Source organism: Polypterus senegalus, chromosome 12, assembly GCF_016835505.1.
Source record: "Polypterus senegalus isolate Bchr_013 chromosome 12, ASM1683550v1, whole genome shotgun sequence".
NCBI classification, from domain to species: Eukaryota; Metazoa; Chordata; class Cladistia; order Polypteriformes; family Polypteridae; genus Polypterus; species Polypterus senegalus.
This window is the reverse complement of record NC_053165.1, coordinates 154,726,852-154,750,893: the sequence shown is the minus strand read 5'-3', so window position 1 is coordinate 154,750,893 and position 24,042 is coordinate 154,726,852. Positions and strand designations below refer to the sequence as shown.

General features: G+C 42.8%; 1 protein-coding gene across 1 annotated transcript in view; it reads right to left on the bottom strand.

Annotated features, from left to right (window-relative positions):
• LOC120539968 (intercellular adhesion molecule 1-like) overlaps nucleotides 1-23,106 on the bottom strand; it is a 115,496-nt gene extending 92,390 nt beyond the window's left edge. The window contains exons 1-4 of the mRNA XM_039770375.1: nucleotides 23,069-23,106; nucleotides 14,990-15,111; nucleotides 12,562-12,714; nucleotides 5,798-5,917 (exon numbers count right to left, since the gene is read on the bottom strand). Of these exons, the coding sequence (XP_039626309.1) occupies nucleotides 5,798-5,917; nucleotides 12,562-12,714; nucleotides 14,990-15,083 (367 nt within the window). The 5' untranslated portion in view covers nucleotides 15,084-15,111; nucleotides 23,069-23,106. The remainder of the gene's footprint in view (nucleotides 1-5,797; nucleotides 5,918-12,561; nucleotides 12,715-14,989; nucleotides 15,112-23,068) is intronic.
• Nucleotides 23,107-24,042: the final 936 nt, after the last annotated feature.

Sequence of the window (24,042 nt, the reverse complement as noted above, 5' to 3'; positions counted from 1 at the left end):
TAGCGACTAAGCGAGTTTCTCTCTCCTCAGAGGTTTTGTTTTGCTGATGTGCTCACCTCACTTGTGTATTAGCAGCTTAGCGAGGTTCTCTTTTCTTGGCGGTTTCAGTTTGGTGACAGAGTCGCTTTCTTTGAGCTTCATGCTGTACCCTTGCACTTCCGGGCCAAACAGACAGACAGACACACATCCACGCGTAGATGTTTGTATATATACTTGGGGCATCTTTATGAAGTCTTTTATTTCTGACCCAGATTGGACCTACGAGGTTTTCAATTCCACTTGGTCCGGGCTGCTTATTACTTTCCTTATTTTCTGAATATGCACATAGATTATTATTATTCTGCTCTTTCTTCTTCACTTAGTTGTTCGTGTGCCATCTAGGACGTATACAATTTTTAAGAGCTGAGAGCACATGAAGTGTGTCACTTGACACATCGTGGGCTGCATCAGGAGTGGGCAGGTGGAGGAGTACAGGAACCCAATCAAGGACTTTGTTAAATGGTGCGACTCAAACCACTTACACCTGAACACCAGCAAGACCAAGGAGCTGGTGGTGGATTTTAGGAGGCCCAGGCCCCTCATGGACCCCGTGATCATCAGAGGAGACTGTGTGCAGAGGGTACAGACCTATAAATACCTGGGAGTGCAGCTGGATAATAAATTGGACTGGACTGCCAATACTGATGCTCTGTGTAAGAGAGGACAGAGCTGACTATACTTCCATAGAAGGCTGGTGTCCTTCAACATCTACAATAAGATGCTGCAGATGTTCTATCAGACGGTTGTGGTGAGTGCCCTCTTCTACGCGGTGGTGTGCTGGGGAGGCAGCATAAAGAAGAGGGACGCCTCACACCTTGACAAACTGGTGAGGAAGGCAGGCTCTATTGTGGGCACGGAGCTGGACAGTTTGACATCCGTGGCAGAGCGACGGGCGCTGAGCAGACTCCTGTCAATCATGGAGAATCCACAACATCCACTGAACAGGATCATCTCCAGACAGAGGAGCAGCTTCAGTGACAGACTGAGGAGACCCCACACTATGCGACTCTTCAGTTCCACCGGGGGAGTAAACATTAACATTATACAAAGTTATTGTCTGTAATAGCTTCATTGTTATCACTCTTTTAATTTAATATTGTTTTTTGTATCAGTATGTTGCTGCTATTTATTACTTATATTATTATAATTATATTATTATTATATTATATTATTTATTTATTATTTATTACTGGTTACCTGTGTCATTCAGGATTGACTTTAAAATACTGCTTATGGTTTATAAAGAATTTAAATAATCTCGCTCCATCTTATATATCGCAATGCCTGACACGTTATATTCCAAATCGTAACCTTAGATCTTCAAATGAGTGTCTCCTTAGAATTCCAAAAGCTAAACTTAAAAGAAGTGGTGAGGCGGGTGGCCTTCTGCTGTTATGCACCTAAAATCTGGAATAGCCTGCCAATAGGAATTCACCAGGCTGATACAGTAGAGCACGTTAAAAAACTGCTGAAAACACATTACTTTAACATGGCCTTCTCATAACTTCATTTTAACTTAATCCTGATACTCTGTATGTTCAGTTCATCATAATAACTATTCATAGTGGCTCTAAAATCCGTACTGACCCCAACTTTCTCTTCTGCTTATTTTTCCGGTTTCTTTGTGGTGGCGGCCTGAGACACCACCACCTACTCAAAGCATCATGATGCACCAACATTGATGGACGAAAAGCCAGAAGTCTATGTGACCATCACCATCAAGTCCTTCCGTGAGAACCCTAAATCCAAAGAGGACTGTTTCATTTATGTGAGGTAGAATGGCCAGAGGGGACTGGGCTGGCGGTCTCATGGTCTGGAATCCCTACAGATTTTATTTTTTTTTTCTCCCGCCGTCTGGAGTTTTTTTTTTGTTTTTTCTGTACACCCTGGCCATCGGACCTTACTTATTCTATGTTAATTAATGTTGACTTATTTTTATATTTTACTGTGTCTTCTATTTTTCTATTTTCCATTTTGTAAAGCAGTTTGAGCTACATTTTTTTTGTATGAAAATGTGCTATATGTTGTTGTTGTTGTTGCTGGAGTATGTGAATTTCCCCTTGGGATTAATAAAGTATCTATCTATCTATCTTATATAGTGCCATACGTATCTATCTATCTATCTTATATAGTGCCATACATATCTATCTATCTATCTATCTATCTTATATACTGCCATACATATCTATCTATCTTATATAGTGCCATACATATCTATCTATCTATCTACATTCCAACAAATGAGAGGTTACATGTCCGTGATCTTGTTTTAAATTGGTTATTCTCGCGGGATGTCAAGATTTGTTTTATATAACAGAGAGATATGGCTCATCTGAGAGCGGCATTGGAAGACGACAGAGCGGCGACGTCAAGAGGAGAAGACAGAGCGACGTCAGGAGAGGGCACCACCCGCGTGCGACTGTTTTCACCTGATCGTCAGCTAAAGCATTCCATAAATATCAACTGTTAAATCAACACCCCTGGGCACATTCATCTTTGACATCTTGAACTTTTTGTAAGCTTTTTCTAAAGACTGTATTTGTACATATCCAGACTTTGCTATCCATGGTTTCTTTTATGCTTTTCTCTTCTGGTATTATGCTCTTTAATTAATACCACGGTTTTTAACCTATACTTTGTATTCATGTGTAGGGTGATTGAAGCAATAAGATCAATTTCTTTGAGAAATTGGAGCAGTGCGGAAGTGCCGTTATGATCCAAGCTGTGAGGTTTATTGAGCTATGGATGAAGAGCTCTGCCCAGTAATGATCAGCACGTTAAAGTAAAACATTCACTGGCTGATAAATGGCCTATTGCCAGGGATGTTGAGCCTTTGTATGTTTCAATATATTCTCGAAGACATTGCACGTTGTTCGAGTCTATGATAAGTGAGTCTCTTGAAGTATGAGGGAAAGCGGACTGTGGAAAGTGTGTGGTAACCAGGGGGTGTACAGCTCCCCAAATCCTGGACACAACAGGCACAGAGGCCAAGTCCAGTAGACAACATACCTTTACTCAGCTGTGGGAAATGTTTTTCACTAGTTGCCCACCTTATACAGCACAGTCCAGCAAGCACAATAACCAGAAAGACTTTCTCTGTCTCTCTCCCTCTGTCTCTTCTGCCACATGTTACCTCCATTCAAGTTTTGCCCTCCACCTCCGGACTCCAGCTCCCCAAATGGAGTGAGGTGGCTCCTTTTATTCAGCTCCTGGGTGTGTTCCAGGTGGCTCATCAGTATTACCTGGAACCTCTCCCAGTTGTGGTGGAAGTCCACTATAAATAAATCTCTGCAGTAGACACCATGGAACCCAACAAGGCTGTACCAAACTTCAAGTCCCAGCATGCCCTGCGAGAACCCCAGGAAGGCTGCCCTCTAGCGACCCAGGGGAGGTAATGCCTCACAGATGCTCTCTCCCCCCCTAAAACTTCCATCCAGCTGGTATCCCAGCCGGGTAATGCCTGAGGTTATCCGTCACAAGTGCTAGGGAAAAAAATGTGCTTGTGTGTACGAGAGTGTGTGTAGATATCTGTGTATGTGTGTGTTAATCTTAAGGTGCAACAGTAGACCGACCCGGTAACAGAAATGGGAATGGGTTGGACCCAGCAGCTGCACGAGTTAGGTACCAAACCGTCGGTTGGCACAATAATAAGCTTAGCGAAGGGTGCAAAATAACCTACCACTGGCACTGGCCACAATTTAATTGTAACTAGAAACATCTCAGTGTTTTTCAACCGATGGTGTGCCAGTGAGAGATCCCCGGTGTGCCATGGAATTAATAGTGTAGCACACCTGTGTCTGTACCCGAGAGGAACAAGCTTCTCAGGTGGTCAAGTCCTGTCAGAGGAGGACAGAACTGCATGGAAAAGCCGGCATAAAAGCAGCTCTGCTATCGCCATGTTGCAGATACAGCGCTTTGAGCACTTCAGATGCCCAAATGTGTGTGTGTGTGTGATTGCCAACGAGTCTGGAAAGCGGGCAGATGAGTTGCCAGTGAGGCAGAGAAGGGCAAAGCAGCTGGGAATGTGTGCCGTGTCTGTGAAGGCTGATCTCGGAGCTGCTTTTGGATTGGCTTCACCAGTAGCCCCGCCCCTTCAGACAGCTGAGCGCGTGCATGAGAATGTGTTTGTGGTTACAAGAGCGGTGTGCCCTGATTACAAGATGTGTGCCACCACAGGAAAATGGTGGGGAAGTGGTGATCCATAGCATCAATAAAAAGGCATGTAGTGTACAGTATGTACAAATCAGAACTCAATCAGCAAACACTGCTGCTTACTCACCTGTAGAGTATACAGCCACTCTTACCTCAAACCTAAAGTCTACAATTAGGCTAAGGAGAATAAGGAGGAAATAAAGAACATACTGCAATAGTGAATCAAAATGACAGTACTGAGTATTTTATTGCAAACAATGACGGAACATCTAGAAAAGTAAAAAAAAATCAGGAGCGGTCTCCCCTCAACTTTCTCATATACTCTGATATGAGGATGGAGTAAACCGCAAGACAATGATTATATTTTGATATTATGTATATTAAAGAACCATCAACAACAAATCAAATCAAATTAATAAGATATTGAACAATTTTTATAAAAGTAAAGCTGAATAAATTGGACTCTGTAGGTGCATGAATAAAAGGTAATGTACCACATCCGGTTAGCGGAAAGAGCTCAAAAGTTGACAGAAATTTGCATTTTGTACTTTAATACTTGTGTGCAAAATTTGGTTCACCTAAGAGAAAGCGTCCTCAAGTTATCGAGTTTACACACACACACACACACACACAATTCCAAAAATGGTATTTTCTGACTTAGGGAGGTGAAAAAACATTTGAGATTCACCAACATCTCGATATCGATAGTTTTGGACGATTTCAATACTTTCCCTATTCTTCGTATACGAGAAAGTAAAAAGATCACAGACGCCTTTGCCACCCACGTGGTAAAAATGCACCTGAATGTGGAAGGGGCAACTTGTGGCAGAGTCAGTATGGTGGTGTAACTTGCACAATGAAGACAAAACAAGACTACAAGCAACTCCATGAAAAGCACCCAACTGGAGTTGGAGACGGACACACACACACATACACACAGACAGACACACACACACAAACATATAGACAGACACATAGACTCGCAGACAGATACAGACACACACACACACACATAAATAGACACACACAGACACAGACACACACACACAGACAGAAACACACACACACAGTCAGACACATAGACTCGCAGACAGATACAGACACACACACACCAGACACACAGACACACACACAGACAGAAACACACACACACAGTCAGACACATAGACTCGCAGACAGATACAGACACACACACACACATAAATAGACACACAGACACACACACACACAGACAGACACATACTGTAAATAGACACACACACACCTAGACACACAGACACACACGCATAGACACACAGACACACACACAGACAGAAACACACACACACAGTCAGACACATAGACTCACAGACAGATACAGACACACACACGCGCGCACACACACACACACACAGACACAACACGCATAAATAGACACACAGACACACACACAGACAGAGAGAGACACATACACACACCTACACACACACACACAATTCCAAAAATGGTATTTTCGGACTCAGGGAGGTCTAAAAAAATCGCGATTCATCAAAATGGATATTTCTGGACGATTACTATATTTCCCCTATATTTCATACACGAGAACATAACAATATAGCCACGTTACCTGTACGTGTGCTTCCTCCTTTATACTTTATTTCCCGGATTGCACTTATGACAGCCTCTTTGGTGCTCAGTGCGTTGAGATGCCATGCGGTTCTGGGTTTAGTGCCGTACTGAGCGAGACCTTTGAATGAAAATGCAAAAAAAAAAAAAGTGCATTTTTTAAATTACTCCAAAAACACACAATTCTTTACACGAGCCGTTTACATTATGCTACAATAAAAAAACGAAAGGAAGATCGGCCATTCAAAGAATACAACAGCACATGATTTTCATGTCATATTTTCCGGTGCACAAAAAACACGTTACTCCTAGAACAGGTTTTTCTTTTATAATTTTATTTGAAAAAAAAAATAACATTCCATACAATCAAGTCCAACTTATACAACAAATGACTTTATGATGAAAGTAGAAAAAATAAAGAAACCAGGACCAAAAAGTGACAAAACCTAACAAAACAGACTTGAGTTCCCCACCTAACAGAAAGAGATTTCACACACAATCCGAGATGGCCGACATGTCAGGCTTCACTCCGTCAAGCCTGATGTGCTAGAAGCCATGAAGTGACCTGGCGAGACGTCATATCCAGTGTGTGAAATGTAACACGTCTCTGCACCTGCTCCGGACCGCCATGGACCCACGACATACTTCACCAAACTTACTTTAATGACTACTGTTAATTGCTATAGGGAGCAAAATAAAAGAATCTGGTCTTCCTCATCAAACCCACTTAGAAATGTGCTTAATATTAAAAATATATATATATATATTGTCACTGGTCAGTTAATGGCTTCCAGCACAGCAGGCTTGACAGAGTGAAGCTTGGCTGTGATATTCCTGACCTGTCAGCCATTTCCCTGAGAAGAAACAACCAGCAGCCAATATGCCGATACTCTAAAAAACAGCATCATTGGTGTCCTGAAAACAGGAAAACAGATAAACTCATTTCTTGAGAAAACCGGGAGATGCGAGCAAAGGGCAAAAAAAAAAGAAAAGAAAAATAAACCGAAGGGACCCAAACCCAGATGAGAGGCAAAATTCAAAGTCAAATAACACAAAAGAAGTTGAAAAACCAGGCAAGACATGAAAAGTAATCACACGAGAAGTCAACATGAAAGTTAAGGATTTTATCTGCAGATCGGCGAAGACAGAGCAAAAGGCTGACGTTGGCTGATTAAGTCAAGGATACGACTCCAGAGACCGAACCCCTAGAAAGACAGGACGTGACCCTGGCATCAGTACACAGTATGGCCTCAGGCCATGAAAACATCAATACAGTCGAAATCGTGACAATCAGTAGTCACTAAAGTAACTGTGGTGAAGCATGTTGTGGGTTCGTGGCGGACTGAAGAAGGTGTAGAGATATTTTGTTACATATTATGGCTGTTGTGTTATTATGGTGTTTCTCTCTACTTACCCTTTACCTATTTTCTTGAAGGGTAATAAATAGGTATGTTCATCAAGTTTGTTGCCGGGTTGGTTTACTGTCGCACTTAAGATTAACACACACATACATGCAGAACCTCAACAGTGCCCTATGAATGACACACACACAGCTGGTTAATCTCTAGCACTTTTAACCACACAAGTGCCCTATTAATTACACAACTTGTCACTCTTTAGCATGACACAAGACTTACTTATTGTCGGCACAAACCACATACGATGTTTAAAATATACCTCAGGCATAAATATTACTTTGGTCTCTAGGAATACATTCAAAAATACAAAGGCTCAACATCCTTGGCTATAGACCGTTTATCAACCAAAGAGGTCTTACTTTACCTACTCTTCCCTACTATTGGGTGGATCTCACACCCTCAGCCTTAATAAACCTGACAGCACAGAGCGTATGGTCAACTTCTGGCTGCACCAGGTGCTCAAAGAAATCTACCTTATTACTTCAATCACTGCAGACAGGAAGACAAAGCATAGAAAGTTAAAAGCAGCGTGGTATTTAATACATAATAATAATACCAAATAGAACAAAGAATAATAGAAAATAAGATCGAGAGTGAAGTCTGGATATACAGTGGGTATAGAAAAGAATCCCCCCTTCGAAATATTCCCCTTTTTTTTGCTTTACAGCATTAAATGAAAACACACACACAAAATATTTCTTCCCAGCTTTACTTACTCAATGCAACCTCTAACATCCAAGTGAAATATGTCACAGCTACAGTTCAGAAAAATGCTAAAAATTAAAAAACAAGTCCTACTGAGATTAATAAAGGATCACCCCCAATGTCAAAGACATTTTGTTTAACCACCTTTTGCTTTAATGACAGCCTTGAGTCTGTTGGAATTCTACTCTATCAGCTTTGTATTCCCAGATTGTGTAATATTTGCACCCCCTCCTCTTTTTTACAGAGCTGTTCAAGTTCTGTCAGATTGGATGGTGAGCACTGGTGGTCTGCTATCTTCAGATCTTGCCACAGATCTTCAGTGGGATTTAGGTCTGGGCTCTGACTGACCACACCAGGACATTTCACTTTTTTCTCCATCAGCCACTGTGTGGTCAATTTTGCTGTGTGCTTCAGGTCGTTGTCATGTTGAAAGGTGAACATTCTGCCAATCTTCAAAATTTGTGGCAGACGGTAGCAGGTTTTCCTCAAGAATTTGATGGCATTTTGTCCCATCCACTTTTCCTTTTATCCTAACGAGAGCCCCAGGCCCCCCACAACACAATGCTGCCACCTCCATGCTTTACTGTAGGTATGGTGTGTTGTGGCTGGTGAGCTGCATTGGTGTAGTTTGATGTTGAGGCCAAATAATTTGATTTTGGTCTCATCTGATCATAAGACCTTTTTCCTTCTGGCATCAGAATCTTCAAGGTGCATTCTGGCAAAGCTCAAACGAGCCTTAATGTGGCCTTTCTTGAGAAGTGCGACCCTCCTGAACAAGTCACAATTGTGGAGCGCTTGTCAAATTGTTGTCACATGCACACCATTAATGACCACTCTTTGCCATCAAATCCTGTAACTCATTCAAAGTGGCCATTGGACTCTTGGTGGCCTCTCTTACCAGTTTCCTCCTTGCTCTTCCATCCAGTTTGAAGGATTTCTTGCCACTTCTTTATTATGGACTTTACTGGGCTCCTTGGGATTGATTAAGCCTTTGAGATGTTTTTTTCACCATCTCCTGCCTTATGTCTGTCTACAACTTTACAGGAATGGACTAATTAGGCATTCACATGCAGGCATTCCTCAATGAGGGTCTGTGGATCATTTAGTGCAGGGGTCCTCAGTCACATTCCTGGAGGGCCGCATTTGCTACAGGTTTTCATTCCAGCCAGTGTCCTAATTAGAACTCAGTCGTTGCTGATAATGAAAGTTGGTGTTTAACTCTAGGGTGGCGCAGTGGTAGCGCTGCTGCCTCGCAGTTAGGAGACCCGGGTTCGCTTCCCGGGTCCTCCCTGCGTGGAGTTTGCATGTTCTCCCGTGTCTGCGTGGGTTTCCTCCGGGCGCTCCGGTTTCCTCCCACAATCCAAAGACATGCAAGTTAGGTGGATTGGCGGTTCTAAATTGGCCCTAGTGTGTGCTTGGTGTGTGGGTGTGTTTGTGTGTGTGTCCTGCGGTGGGTTGGCACCCTGCCCAGGATTGGTTCCTGCCTTGTGCCCTGTGTTAGCTGGGATTGGCTCCAGCAGACCCCCGTGACCCTGTATTCGGATTCAGCGGGTTAGAAAATGGATGGATGGATGGATGCTTAACTATATGCCTTGTTAGTGATTTCATTTATCAAAGACAAACTTTAGTTACTTTGTAGATCAGAGGTCCACATTTACAGTCCAGGAGGTCTGTAGTTTTCACTTTAACCAATTTGTTAATTAGAACCCATTTATTTACTACACTAAAGCAATATGTTTTTTGGGCTTAATTTTAGTTATCTTGCCTGTTACTATTCAGAACCCTTAACTGCCTATTTTAGATTTTAGCAGCTGCATTTAAGTTTAATTAATAATGAGATGCAGATAACCAATAAACCAGCAGCTCTCCAACTAACGGGTTTACCATGAATTATCCATCCATCCATTATCCAACCCGCTATATCCTAACTACAGGGTCACGGGGGTCTGCTAGAGCCAATTCCAGCCAACACAGGGCACAAGGTAGGAAACAAACCCCAGGCAGGGCGCCAGCCCACCACAGGGCACACATACACACACACAGGACAATTTAGAATCACCAATGCACCTAACCTGCATGTCTTTGGACTGTGGGAGGAAACCAGAGCACCCAGAGGAAACCCATACATGCAAACTCCATGCAGGGAGGACCTAGGAAGCAAACCCGGGTCTCCTAACTGCGAGGCAGCAGCGCTACACACTGCGCCACCGTGCTGCCCACCATGAATTATCTGTGATAAAAAATGTTTAGAAATGAATGAGAGGGGAATTGGAAGGCCCATTAAGTTTAAATCTATTCTGGTCCACAAAACACACAGATAATGTTCTCACAGAAGGAAACTCTATAGTACAATTCAGATTTCTCTTGGATGAATGCAACCATTAACAAGCTGTATTATTGTAGTAGTTTCGTCTCCTTACCCTTGACCTGTTTTTCTTCAAGGGTAAGTGTACTTGTCAAGTTTGTTACCGGGTTGGTCTACTGTTGCACTTTAAGATTAACACACACATACACAGATATACACGTGCCCTATGAATGACACACACACACACACAGATGGTGAACCTCTGGCACTTTAAACCACAAAAGTGCCTTAGGAATAACACAACTTGTCACTCTCTCAGCACTTCAAGAGATTTACTTATTATCAGCACGAACAACATACGATGTTTTAATGATATCTCAGACCTAAATATTACTTTGGTCTCTAGGAATACATTTAAACATACAAAGGCTCAACATTCTTGGCTATAGGCCATTAATCAACCAAAGGGGTCTTACTTTACCTACTCTTTCCTATTATTGGGTGGAGCTCACACTCTCAGCCTTAATAAACCTCGCAGCTACAGAGCGTATGGCAAACTTCCGGCTGCACCAGGTACTCAAAGAAATCTACCTTATTACTTCAATCACTTTAGACATGAAGACAAAGCATAGAAAGTTAAAAGCAGTGTGGTATTTATTACGTAATAATAATAATACCAAATAGAACAAAGGATAATAGAAAATAAGATTGAGAGTGAAGTCTGGATATATATAGTCTTTAGAAAAAGCTTACAAAAAAGTAAAGATGACAAGGATAAATGTCGCAGGTGGCTTGAGATCTCAGACTCGTAGTTGTTCATGATACTTCTCTGACGACCAGATTGAAACAGCTTCACATTGGCGTCACTCTGTTCTCTTGTGACGTCTTCGTCCCTTCTTCTTCTTCTCTCCTTCCTTTACTATATCGCTCCTCAGATGAGGCATATTTATTCTAACATTCTACCGGTGGGTTTTGCAAAATGGGATTGTTAGATATTCTGATTGGCTGGCTGTTGATATGATATGATAATTCACTGTCTGTTTTACCAAACAATAAAACTCTTTTATGTTCTCTGTGGTGTCGTTATGTCTTCCTTTCCCAGGCTGTAAAATAATGAGATGTCCATCCTTTCTCAGGTTATCAAGTAATTGAGCCACCAGCATCTCTTCCTTTCTTTGTTGGAACAGCTGTTTTAAAAGTGAGGTATAACTGGGAAGAAGAGGTGCTTTGATTTTTTCTGCATGTAGTTCAGCTGTTATCTTGTCTTGAACAAAATATAATGGAAATATAAACCAAAATGTACAGATTTTGTACCCCACAACACAAGCTTAATAGTTCAATGTCAAGTTTCATTATCAGCATGGACTGCTTTCTAATTAGGAAACGAGTTGGAATAAAAACCTGCAGCCCCACTGCGGCCCTCCAGGACTGTGATTGAGGACCCCTGGTTTAGTGCGTCCGCACGCACAAAAGAGTATAAAAAGGTGAAAACAGGGAGAAGTGAAAGGAAACGAAAGAAGAAGTGGAAGAAGAAAATAAAATGAAGAAAGACGAGAAGGGTGTTGAATCAGGCTGGAGAACCAACGTAATTCGAAGGAGGTGAAGTGATGGGGAACGAGGAGAACGGAACTCCAGGGCCGGACCACTCCTGATCTTCTGCTCAACATCCACCATTATCTACATGTGGTGAAGCGCCCATCCACTGGCTAACAGGGTGCAACAGACACGTGCAGATGGCAAAATCCCCAAGTGTGACTCGGTGAAGGGTTTACGTGGCCACACAATCGGGCTACTCGCAGATTAATCTCAGAGACCAATAACCAGTAAGCTTTATTCGCATCTAACAGAAATATTTTCCTAGATACAGTATTTAATGTAACAGTCATTAAAGCTTTGATTCCATGTCCTAATTTTCATTTTCACATTTAGATTACAAAGAATTCAAATAAATGTATATTATCTATCAGCAGGGTGGCACAGTGGGTAGTGCTGCTGCCTCGCAGTTAGGAGACCTGGGTTCGCTTCCCGGGTCCTCCCTGCGTGGAGTTTGCATGTCCTTCCCGTGTGTGCGTGGGTTTCTTCCCACAGTCCAAAGACATGCAGGTTAGGTGCATTGGCGATCCTTAATTGTCCCTAGTGGGTGGGCTGGTGCCCTGCCCGGGATTTGTTCCTGCCTTGCGCCCTGTGCTGGCTTAGATTGGCTCCAGCAGACACCCGTGACCTTGTGTTAGGATATAGCGGTTTGGATAATGGATGACCTATCAGCATATCTACAGTAAAAATTCAAAATTTTTATACCACTTTACTGACAAAGAAAAGGAGGCCATCAGTACACACCCACTCTAGTTTTATCAGAGCCCACCAAGAACGCAGTGACAAACAATTCCAGGAATGAACGGACCACCCGAAAGTTAATCAAACCGACACTCCAGGATTCATCCAGAAGAACGACGATGTCTGCAATTGCTGGGGATCTGCAAACGAACGGCTCTAGAAGAAAAGAGAAAGAAAGAAAAAGACTTTAGACACATTTCACGCAGGAGATGAAATTCCGTCGATTTCTGAAAAATTGAATTTTACCTCCATCATGAATTAATCATCAGCAAATACTGCAGGAAATTGAAATTAAGCCAACATGGCTTAGTAACTTTGGCTAGTGAGCCATTTCTTGCTGCTGATTAACTTGTTTTGCCTTCATTTTAACTGAGGTAACTCAGACCCCTAAGTTCAGGGGTCACCAACGCCAGTCCTGGAGGACCACCGTGGCTGCAGGTTTTCATTCTAATCCTTTTTTTAAGGAGTGACCTGTTTGTGCTGCTAATTAACTCGTTCCTCTGAATTACTTAATTTCTTTCCTTAAATGGCACCCAAACAAAAATCAAGTGTGAAGTGAAGGAGCCAACAGAAGATCAACTAAGTCAGGGCCTCAAACTCCAACCAATTTCACTCCAACCAGCTGCTTAATGAGGTGCTGATTCTTGTCGTTAATTAAACCCGTTCTTTAATTTCGTGGCTTCTTGATGCCCTCATGGTGCAATAGCAGACATTTCTGACATTGTTAATTTTCTCTTCCTAAGAGCAGCCCTGTTCAACTGTTTTGGGGTCCCGAGCAGATCAGCATCCCTGAGACCTTCACCTTTCTTTATTTTCATATTTCGTGTGATGGACACCAGGTGTTTTGGCTCATTTTGTATCTCATTATTGTTTGGCTGCTAATTAAGAAAAAGAAACAATTTAAGAGGTGTGGGTCTTCAAGAACATCCATCCATTCGAATCAATCCGAACACAGGGTCATGGGGGTCTGCTGGAGCCAATCCCAGCCAACACAGGGCACAAGGCAGGAACCAATCCTGGGCAGGGTGCCAACCCACCACAAGACACACACAAACACACCAAGCACACACTAGGGCCAATTTAGAATCGCCAATCCACCTAACCAGCATGTTTTTGGACTGTGGGAGGAAACCGGAGCGCCGGAGGAAACCCACACAGACACGGGGAGAACATGCAAACCCTATGTAGGGAGGACCCGGGAACAAACCCAGGTCTCCTAACTGCGAGGCAGCAGCACTACCACTGCGCCACCCCTAAAATGAATTCAAAATAAGTTAATTAACAGTAAAAACAGGTCACTGATTAAGAAAAGGGTTAGAATGAAAATCTGCAGCCACAGTGGTCCTCCAGGACCGGAGTTGGTGACTCCTGCCTTAGTTGTTTCTTTTTCCTTAATGAGCAGCCAAACAATAATGAGACAAAAAACAAGCCGCCACGTGACCAACTCACCTGGAAATTTAGAAAGGTGAAGGTGTCGGTCATGTTGGTCCGCTTGGGTCACCAAAATATCTTCATGGTGGTCTTCGAAAAAACAAAAAATCAACAGTCTGCTGTGGCAGAACGAGAGCAGCAACAAGGCCTGATATTCAATAACGGCTTTAATGAACAGCAACAACTGGCTTCTCATTAAGAAACTGGTTGGAGTACAATTGGCTGGAGTTTGATGTTCTAATTTAGTCATCCGTTGGCTCGTTTCATGTCTCATTCCTGTTTGGCTGCCATTTAATGAAGAAACAAATCAATTCAGAGGACTGAATCCTTAAAAACAGGGCTATTAAAAGGAAGGGAAAAGGAGTTAATTAGGAGTGAAAACTGATTAGGAAAACGATCAGAATGAAAACCTGCAGACACGGAGGCCCTCCAGGACTGGAGTTTGACGCACACGGTGTATCGGGTTAGAGGAGCAACAGCGCCCTCTAGTGTCACAATATATGTTTTTAATATCAAGCAGGTCCCTAAAGTGGGAATGATAAGAAAGTCAGAATTCTTTTATTTTGCTATCAACAGTGCATGGTGAAGCATGTAGCGGGTCCATGGCGGTCCGGCGCAGGTGCAGAGATATTTGACATTTCACACACAATACGAGATGGCTGACATGTCAAGCTTCACTCTGTCAAGCCTGATGTGCTGGAAACCATTAACTGACAGGCGTGACACCATATCCAGGTGGACACCCCTGATTTAAAACATACATATGTGCAATTTTAAACTTTTCAAGACTAAATAATTGACTTATTTTCCATTTTAAACCTTCATGTCTTACAAACTGGACATGATAGAGCAATTCTGTGATCAGCTTTGGATTCAACTCCCTCAAAGCTATAAAACAGAAAACACTTCACATTTCTGACAGGAACAGAAATGTAAAAAAAATGTGTTCTTGGTCTTTGCAGACTATTTTACAAGGACATCATTCTCTTTGGTTAGTTACCTTGACCGTCTGCCTTATTTGCAGAATGAAGTATCACAGCTAGAAACACCAGAGGAAGTGAAGGCATCGTCCCATGTCTACAAACGAGCTTCATTACGTTAGCATGATGTTCTTGTGCAACCCTGGAAACACACATATTATATAAGATTAAAAAAAAACAAAACTAAACTAACCAGTAACCCACCTCAATAAAAGCATAAGTGTCCGCGTGTGCATCCGGTTATTATGGCAATGCTATGTCATTCCAACAGATGGTGCACCACAAACATTACCACTGCTTTTATGAATCCCATACCAAATGAGACATAACAGAGACATATGCATTGCCATTTGTCATTCCAACAGATGACTCATCATAAAATGCATTACATTTGTCATTCCAACAGATGACTCATCATAAAATGCATTACATTTGTCATTCCAACGGATGGCTCTGGACATAGCAGCTCAAGGTGAGTCGCACACGCCCAAATCCATTACAGCTTTGACCAGCAGCGACACACAACAGCGGGCTCTCGCGGGTCCAGACAGGTTCATAATAATAATAATTGTTTGCATTTATATGGCATTTTTCTCACTACTCAGACTCGGATTCCAGAATGAGAACACACGACACTAAAAGGTTAAAAAAAAAAAAGACCGAAGACACACTCCGACTGGGAGTTACACGGAAGCGTATTAGGGCGACTTTTTTTTCATTTCTCCGTGACCCTAAGACTCTTCTGTAGAGTTAAGCCCACTAGCGGGCGCGTTTATTTCACGTGTCATCTTGCAGAATCACCCTTTGCTGTAAAAGCCGTAAGCCGTCCAAGTCACTTCACTAGACGGGCTATTTCACTCTTGCAGCCTCGATCGTCATCCAGCGTCGCGTCTGTTGTCCCTTTCCGTCTTCGTCTGAGATGCTGTGTATTTCTAATGCCCTAGGAGTCTCATACCTGCCTTTTTGGATCTGGAAGGTGTTGACGAGGAAGTTCGAGGTGTTTCTTGAACGCAGAGCTCAGGACAGCTGTGAATATCCTGCCGTCAATCACCTGCCCAGGCCCCGCCCATCTCTAGTGGAGACAATGCGGTGTTTTGTTGAATCACGCAGCCTATCGAAATGTGCTTCTACGCATGTGTAGTATACATTTATTCTAAAGTGTCAATAAATACATTTCTCTCTATTATAAAAAATAAATCCTGTAAAGGAAAAGCAGTGCGACGATACATGATCTTCTCGGAAGACATTTAAAAGACCCGCGAGACGCTCTCACAGGGACGTGAAACATGAGATTCTTGCAAGACAGACCCTATTTACAAAAGATACCATATAAGAGCACACCCATAAAAAACATTCACAGGGAGCAGAATCTCAGAAGGGCTCTTGTGACATCCACACCATGGAGAACTGACTTACTAGACTCGCAGGGGTGTCCAACTCTGGTCCTGGAGGGCCACAGTGGCTGCAGGTTTTCATTCTAACCCTTGTCCTAATCGGTGACCAGTTTTCACTGCTAATTAACTCCTTTTCCCTTCATTTTAATATCCCTGTTTTTAAAGATTCAGTCCTTTGAATTGATTCGTTTCTTCATTAAATGGCAGCCAAAGAGAAATGAGACGTGAAACGAGCCAAAGGGTGAATGTCAAACTCCGGCCAATTTCACTCCAACCAGTTTCTTAATGAGAAGCGAGTTCTTGCCGTTCATTAAAGCCGTTCTTGAATATCGTGACTTGTTGCTCCTTTCACTCTTCCACAGCAGACGGTTAATTTTCTATTTTTTCTAAGACCACCATGAAGATGTTTCGGTGACCTGAGCAAACACACATGACCGAGGCCTTTACCTTTCATTTTCAGGTTAGCTGGTCGTGTGGCGGCTTGTTTTGTGTCTCATTATTGTTCATTAAGGAAAAAGAAACGACTAAGGGGTTCGAGTCACGTCAATTAAAACAAAGGCAAAACAAGCTCATTGGCAGAAAAAAAATGGGTCACTAATTAAGAAGATAGTTAGAATGAAAACCTGCAGTCACTGTAGTCCTCCAGGACCGGAGTTGGACACTCCAGTACGAGGGTGTTGTACCGTGTTAGCCATTATGGATGTAGTGAGAAGTTATGCCAATCGTTCCATTTTGCCTGCATATTGTAATCTTTCTAGTTAGCCAATAAAAGGTGTCATTTTGTTTGACTTCGCACACCATGAAGAACTGACGTTAATTTGCATTCAAAAGGAAGGCCTACCCAGTACCAGTACTCAGCATTTAGTATCAGAATTTGCTCAGTGAGTGGCTTTCTTGCAATTTCTCTTCCTGGAGGGCATTTTATTTTCTCCCATAAGCACGCATACATCCTTACCACGTAGGGACCAATCCGCCTGACCCAAAGGGGGCTCTTTTGCATCTGATTGCCTGACTGATGTAATGTTTAATAAGGGTGTCACAGAAGATCGACATCCGGCCAGCCGCTTTTCTGCTGTGACTGCCAAGACGACGCCAGTTGGCCTGCAGCTGAGCTTTACAGACAGGACTGGCTGAGCTGCTCTGCTGGTTTCGTGACAAGTTTGTTTACTTCTGAGCAATGCGAGTCCAGAGGTGATGCGGGGAACTCGTGGTAATGCGTGAGAGGAACAAGCCAGGCTGCTCCTCTGGTATTTCATTCAAAGTTTCAAACAAAATTCAGTCATTTTCTAGCCTGCTTTGTCCTGAACTGGGTCACTGTGGGTTTCATATAACAGATATATGAATTGCATTTTCCATTCCAACAGATGGCACTCTATAAACATTTTCTAGTCATTTTTTAACCCACTTAATCCTGAATTTCCATATAACAGATATATGAATTGCATTTTTCATTCCAACATATGGCACATCACAAACATTTACTAGTCATTTTCTAACCCACTTAATCCTGAACTTTGGGGTGGGGGGTGCATATGCATTTTTCATTCCAACATATGGCACATCACTAACATTTGCTAATCATTTTCTAATACACTTAGTCCTGAACTGGGCGCTTGGGGGGTTGCATATAACAGATACAGAGACATATGCATTGCATTTTTCATTCTAACAGATGGCACATTACAAACATCCATCCATTATCCAACCTGCTATATCCTAACTACAGGGTCACGGGGGGTCTGCTGGAGCCAATCCCAGCCAACACAGGTCACAAGGCAGGAACAAATCCTGGACAGGGCGCCAACCCCACCGCAGGGCACACACACCCACACACCAAGCACACACTAGGGACAATTTAGGGCATGTCTTTGGATTGGGGGAGGAAATCCACACAGACATGGGGAGAACATGCAAACTCCACGCAGGGAGGACCAGGGAAGCGAACCCAGGTCTTCTAACTGCGAAGCAGCAGTGCTACCACTGTGCCACCGTGCCGCCCCATTACAAACTGAACAGGATGGGGGCTCCATATAACAGAGATATATGCATTGCATTTGTTATTATAACAGATGGCACATCACAAACATTTATTAGCCATTTTCTAACTCACTTAGTCCTCAACTTTGGGGGTGATGCACATAACAGATATATGCATTGCATTTTTCATTCTAACAGATGGCACATTACAAACATTTGCTAGTCATTTTCTAATACACTTAGTCCTGAACAGGGTCGGGTGTGTATGGGGGCTGGAGCTTACCCCAGCCAGCATAGGGCACAAGGCAGGAACAAACCCTGGAGAGGGCATCACTAGTGCCATTTGAATGATGCCAATCCACTTAACTTGCATGTCTTTGGATTGTGGGAGAACATTCAATCTCTATGCAGGATGCAATCCCCGGTCTCTTTACTGTGAGGCAGCAGCACCACCACGCCACCCCTCAATAAACTCAACTGTCTTTTTTATTTTTTAATTTTTTTTAAAGATAGATTTCGGTCTGTGCCTATCTCATCTTCAGCCATTTCTCTTATTTTGGGGTTTCCAAGTTCAGTCCAGGGGCAGCACTGTGGCTGCAGGTTTTCATTCCAACCAGTTTCCCAAATAAATAGTTTCACCTTTTTTCAAAATGGCCTAATTCTTCTTTTTCCCATCTCTTTGTTTGCTTTAAGAAATATGTGCTAGTAAAGAACAATTTTTAAAAATTGCATTTATTCATTTTTTCCTATATCCTTAAGCATTCACTTCATTTTAGTGTATTCTTGTGGAGTTTACTTAATCAATTGTATCCAAATATGGACAATTAGCCATGAGCAGTACAGACACAGGTGCAAATAACACTGAAAACTGAAGGGGAGCAGCAATTTCAGAATAAAATTTACTTATAAGCTAATGAATTAGAAAAGGGCCGGCATTATGACATACTGGTAAAGGCTTCGGCCTTGAAAATTTAAGGTTTGTAAGTGCCAACAGGGATTAGCTGGCATCCCAACCCTTACCCAGACAAGATATGGGAACTTTGGGGGGTTGAAGCTCCTAAAATTAGATATGTTCATCCCCCATGGCAGCATCCCAGCACCACGATAGCCATGTGGAACCCAGCAGGGCATGATGGGAATTGTAGTGCTGACAGTCAGCCCTGCTGGGTCCCATGCGAGTCAGTGCTGCACGGATTTGAGACCCCTAGATTTAGGGACTTTCACCAGACCCGGATGTGCTTCCTTTGCGTTATGCCCTGGCACTAAGGTACCCTCGGGTCTGACCTATAAGGAAGTCACATGGTCTCCTCTAGGGAGTCAGAGCTGGGAGGAAGGAAGGTAACACTCGCTGGATGGACGGAGACAAGATGGAAGGAAAAAGACAAAGACTATTGTGTGTCTTGGTGCTTGTGGAACCTGGAAGAAACCTGTCATGAGGTATCTTGTGATAAACACCTCTCTTTTGAACCCCTGACTGTCTGTGTTGTTAGTTGTTTCTGGGGTTGGGGGCACAGTGGCACCCTTATCTGTCATCGTTTGCAGGGTTCAAATCCCACTGCTGACACTGTGTGACCCTGAGCAGGTCACTTCACCGGTTCTGCTCCAAATTAAATACTAAAAGACAAATAAGCAGTTGTATTTCAAATGTTATCAATTGTACTGGATAAAAGCGTAAGCCAAATAAGTAAATGTTAAGGGTGATAATGGCCTGAACATACACATAAGTGATCAAAATCTTAAAAAGAACAATAAATAACGTCACACACACAAATGCTCGCTACATAAAAATGTATCAATCTAATTTTGTAATCTCTGTATTGACACCAAAAAAAAGGAAGAAACTGGGAAATAACAGCTGGTGTAATAAAGGCAGGTGTCCAGTTAAAAGGTGGATGGGATGAACACTGGTCAAGTTGTCAAGGTGCAAGCTGTACTACCTGCGCCTTAGATGGTTTGAAATCTAAGTAATCAACGTAGACCTCAGCAGTGCACCATCCATTAAAATGTATTTTATAATGCATGTAGCAATAAAATGCATTGCATTTGTCATTCCAACAGATGGTGCATCACAGACATTTGTGGTGCTGTCATAAAATGCATTACTACAAATGTTTGTGTCCTCCCTGCATGCAGTTTGTTGTCCCTGTTTCTGTGTGGGTTTCCTCCCACAGTCCAAAGATATGAATGTTAGGTGTATTGGTGATACTAAATTGGTCCTAGTGTGCGGTTGGTGTGTGTGTGTGTGTGTGTGTGCGTATTCGCCCTGCGATGGACTGGCGCCCTGTCCAGGGTTTGCTCCAGCACCAATTGCAACCCTGTTCAGGACTATGCACATTACAAAATGATTGACAAATGTTTGTAATGCACCATCTGTTAGAATGACAAATACAATGCATGCATTTCTGTTAGATGCCATTTGGTATGGGATTCATAAATGCAGTATTAATGTTTGTGATGCCCCATCTGTTAGAATGACAAATGCAATGCATGCATTTCTGTTATATACCATTTGGAACGGGATTTGTAAAAGCAGTAATGTTTGTAATGCCCCATCTGTTTGAATGACAAATGCAGTGCATATGCCTCTATTATATGTCATTTGGCATGGGATTCAAAAAAGCAGTATTAATGTTTGTGAAGGGCGGCACGGTGGTGCAGTGGGTAGCGCTGCTGCCTCGCATTTAGGAAACCTGTGTTCACTTCCTGGGTCCTCCCTGCGTGGAGTTTGCATGTTCTTCCCATGTCTGCGTGGGTTTCCTCCAGGCGCTCCGGTTTCCTCCCACAGTCCAAAGACATGCGGGTTAGGTGGATTGGCAATTCTAAATTGGCCCTAGTGTGTGTTTGTGTGTGTCCTGCAGTGGGTTGGCACCCTGCCCAGGATTGGTTCCTGCCTTGTGCCCTGTGTTGGCTGGGACTGGCTCCAGCAGACCCCCGCGACCATGTAGTTAGGATTCAGTGGGTTGGAAAATGGATGGATGGATGGATAATGTTTGTGATGCCCCATCTGTTGGAATGACAAATGCAATGCATATGTCTCTGTTATATGCCATTTGGTATGGGATTTCTGAAAGCAGAGTAAATGTCTGTTGGAATGACAAATGCAATACCAGTATCCAATTACTACAGAGGTTTATGATGTGCCATCTACAGGAATTTCAGACACATAGCAAACTCAGTGTACACACAGACAGACTGTTAAGTCCATAAACCATTTCCAAATATGCCCACTTAAGAGGGAAATCAAATCAAAACTTTGGCTAGATATAAAAAAAAGGGCCACAGAGAATCTTTATAAAATAAAAGATTTATTTTCACATAAGTGTTCTACAAGTACTTGAAGTGCTGTAGAGCACACAAGAAAAAAAAGGGAGTTATCAGCAAGGGCAAGCCAAAGTGAACACGAGCCAGTATACAATACAAAGGCACTGTCAAAAAACAGAGCAAAACAGTCAGGAATCCTGACAAATCACAAAAGAACAGTAAAACACAAGAAAACTCCCCAACTCCCCAATGCATTCGAAATAAGCTGCCAGGAACTTTGGAAGACCCTGTGGATTTATAGGGCGGGGGTCTTTCCTGGCGGTGACTGACAGGTGGACCACCCACAAAGCACATGGAACATAGCAAAGGCTTAGGAAACAAAGCAGACATTAAAATACTTCAGCGAGTCACAACTGAACAAAAACAGAAAGAAAGAAAGAAAGAAAACAAGACATATCACACAAACACACGGACACATCCTTTTGTTAAGGTATATTAGCACACAAATGATCAAGTAGCGGCTCTCCTTTAACATTTAGGGTGATTTGCACCCACTGCTCACTAACTGGCAGTGTGTGAATAAAATTTGAGGATAAAACTTTACAGAAATCAATTGAGTTGAAATAAAAATAGTAAAACAAAGTTAAGTATAATACTCTGGACCATCCATCTATCCATCCATCCATTATCCAACCCGCTATATCCTAACTACAGGGTCACGGGGGTCTGCTGGAGCCAACACAGGGCGCAAGGCAGGGAACAAACCCCGGGTAGGGCGCCAGCCCACCGCAGTATTATTACTATTATTATTAATTATTCTGTAGTGATGATGGGCATCGCACCTAACGGTCATAATGTACATAGGCGCCGACCTGTTGGAAACGCCTGTCAGTGTCACCGGTGTCACGCAGTCAGGGCTTTGACTCCGAAGAACGCCCAAAGTTTCTGCGTTGTGTTTCGTTGTGCAAACCGCCGTGAATAACCGAGGCCCCGACCTTCTGCTCCGTTGTATCTTAACGTTTATCAAACGTCGGCTGAAGTGTTAACAAACAAAATACAAAAACGTGAAATGCCGCGATCTGTTCTGCCCCTCACAGTTTACACCCCGTGAATAAGGACACACGATGCGACATTGCAATCTCAACACACGTCTACCGAGGCGCTGAAAAAACATAAAATGGCAGCAGAAAAGAAGCAAAGTGTCCCAAAAGAAGGAAACAAACATACCTGACATGTTAAACAAGCCACAAGAACGTGAATTGTTGGGTTCTATTTAACACAAAGGCAAGTAGAATGGCCAATAAACGTTCACATGAACGCATAACCAAATGATTTTAAAGTAATTAAATACTTAAAAACATACAAATCGAATTAAAAATTGCTCTCACATAAGAAAAAAAGCTTAACTCGATCAACTGAAAATATTTCAATTATTTCCAGTATACACAGAGAGTACAGCGGACTTACCAGCTAACAGTGAAACATTCTTTGAAGACTACGAAAGTGGGAGTGGCTCACATCGATGACGTCACCGAGCCCGAGGAACAGATTAGGGAAATGCAATGGGAATAAAACCTGAGAACATATAGTACGCGTATGTAAGCTGTGCGTCATGTTAAAGAGTATTAATAAAGTTTATTATTAATAAAGATTAAATAAAGGTAGGAGGAGCAACAGGTGAGGGGAGGTGTAGGAGTGAAATGGAGAAATGGTTGGTGCGGTAAATTCACTGTTCTCTCATTAAAAGACCTCGCAAATAGTCCACCAACTGGGGTGATCATCTCTGCGTGCTTTTCTACCTATCGAGGACTCATCTAGAACGCCAAGAACCAAGAAAGAACCGACGCCGGACTCTGGCACGGTGAAAATAGCTTACTTCATTCACCGGCTCCTATAGCACCCCCTTCAGAATACATGTGCAATCCCGCTATAACGGAACTCACGGGGCCTTAAAATATTTCATTATAACGAATGTGGGGATAAATACGTATACAGTAGAATTGTGACCGTGGCCGACCGGCGATTCGCTATGTTTAACGGCAGCGGTGCAAGGACAGCTCAGTTGCTCTGCTAAATCAGATAAACAGTAAACCAAGAGCAAAGCAATCGGTCGTCCTCTGGAGGATCAGGCATACCGCGTATACCAACATTTAACACCGGACTCTGATGTGGCCTTCTCACACTCTCCTAATCGGTCATCTCCAGACCGCGTCTGCCAGACTGGTGGTTCCGAGCTACTGGTGTTCTTCTAATCTGAAGATGGGAGCCAAAGCAGGACGGTCGCCCGTGTGCCCGTGTCGCGACTCCTAACAGCTCCTAGTCTGAATGAAGTCTTGAGGCAGGACCTGCCTTCTCTATACAGTAATGCAGTTCCTGTATTTTCCTTGAAAACCTGGATTTATCTTCCTGCCTCTCGTGCAACTCAGTGACCCAAGCTTTAC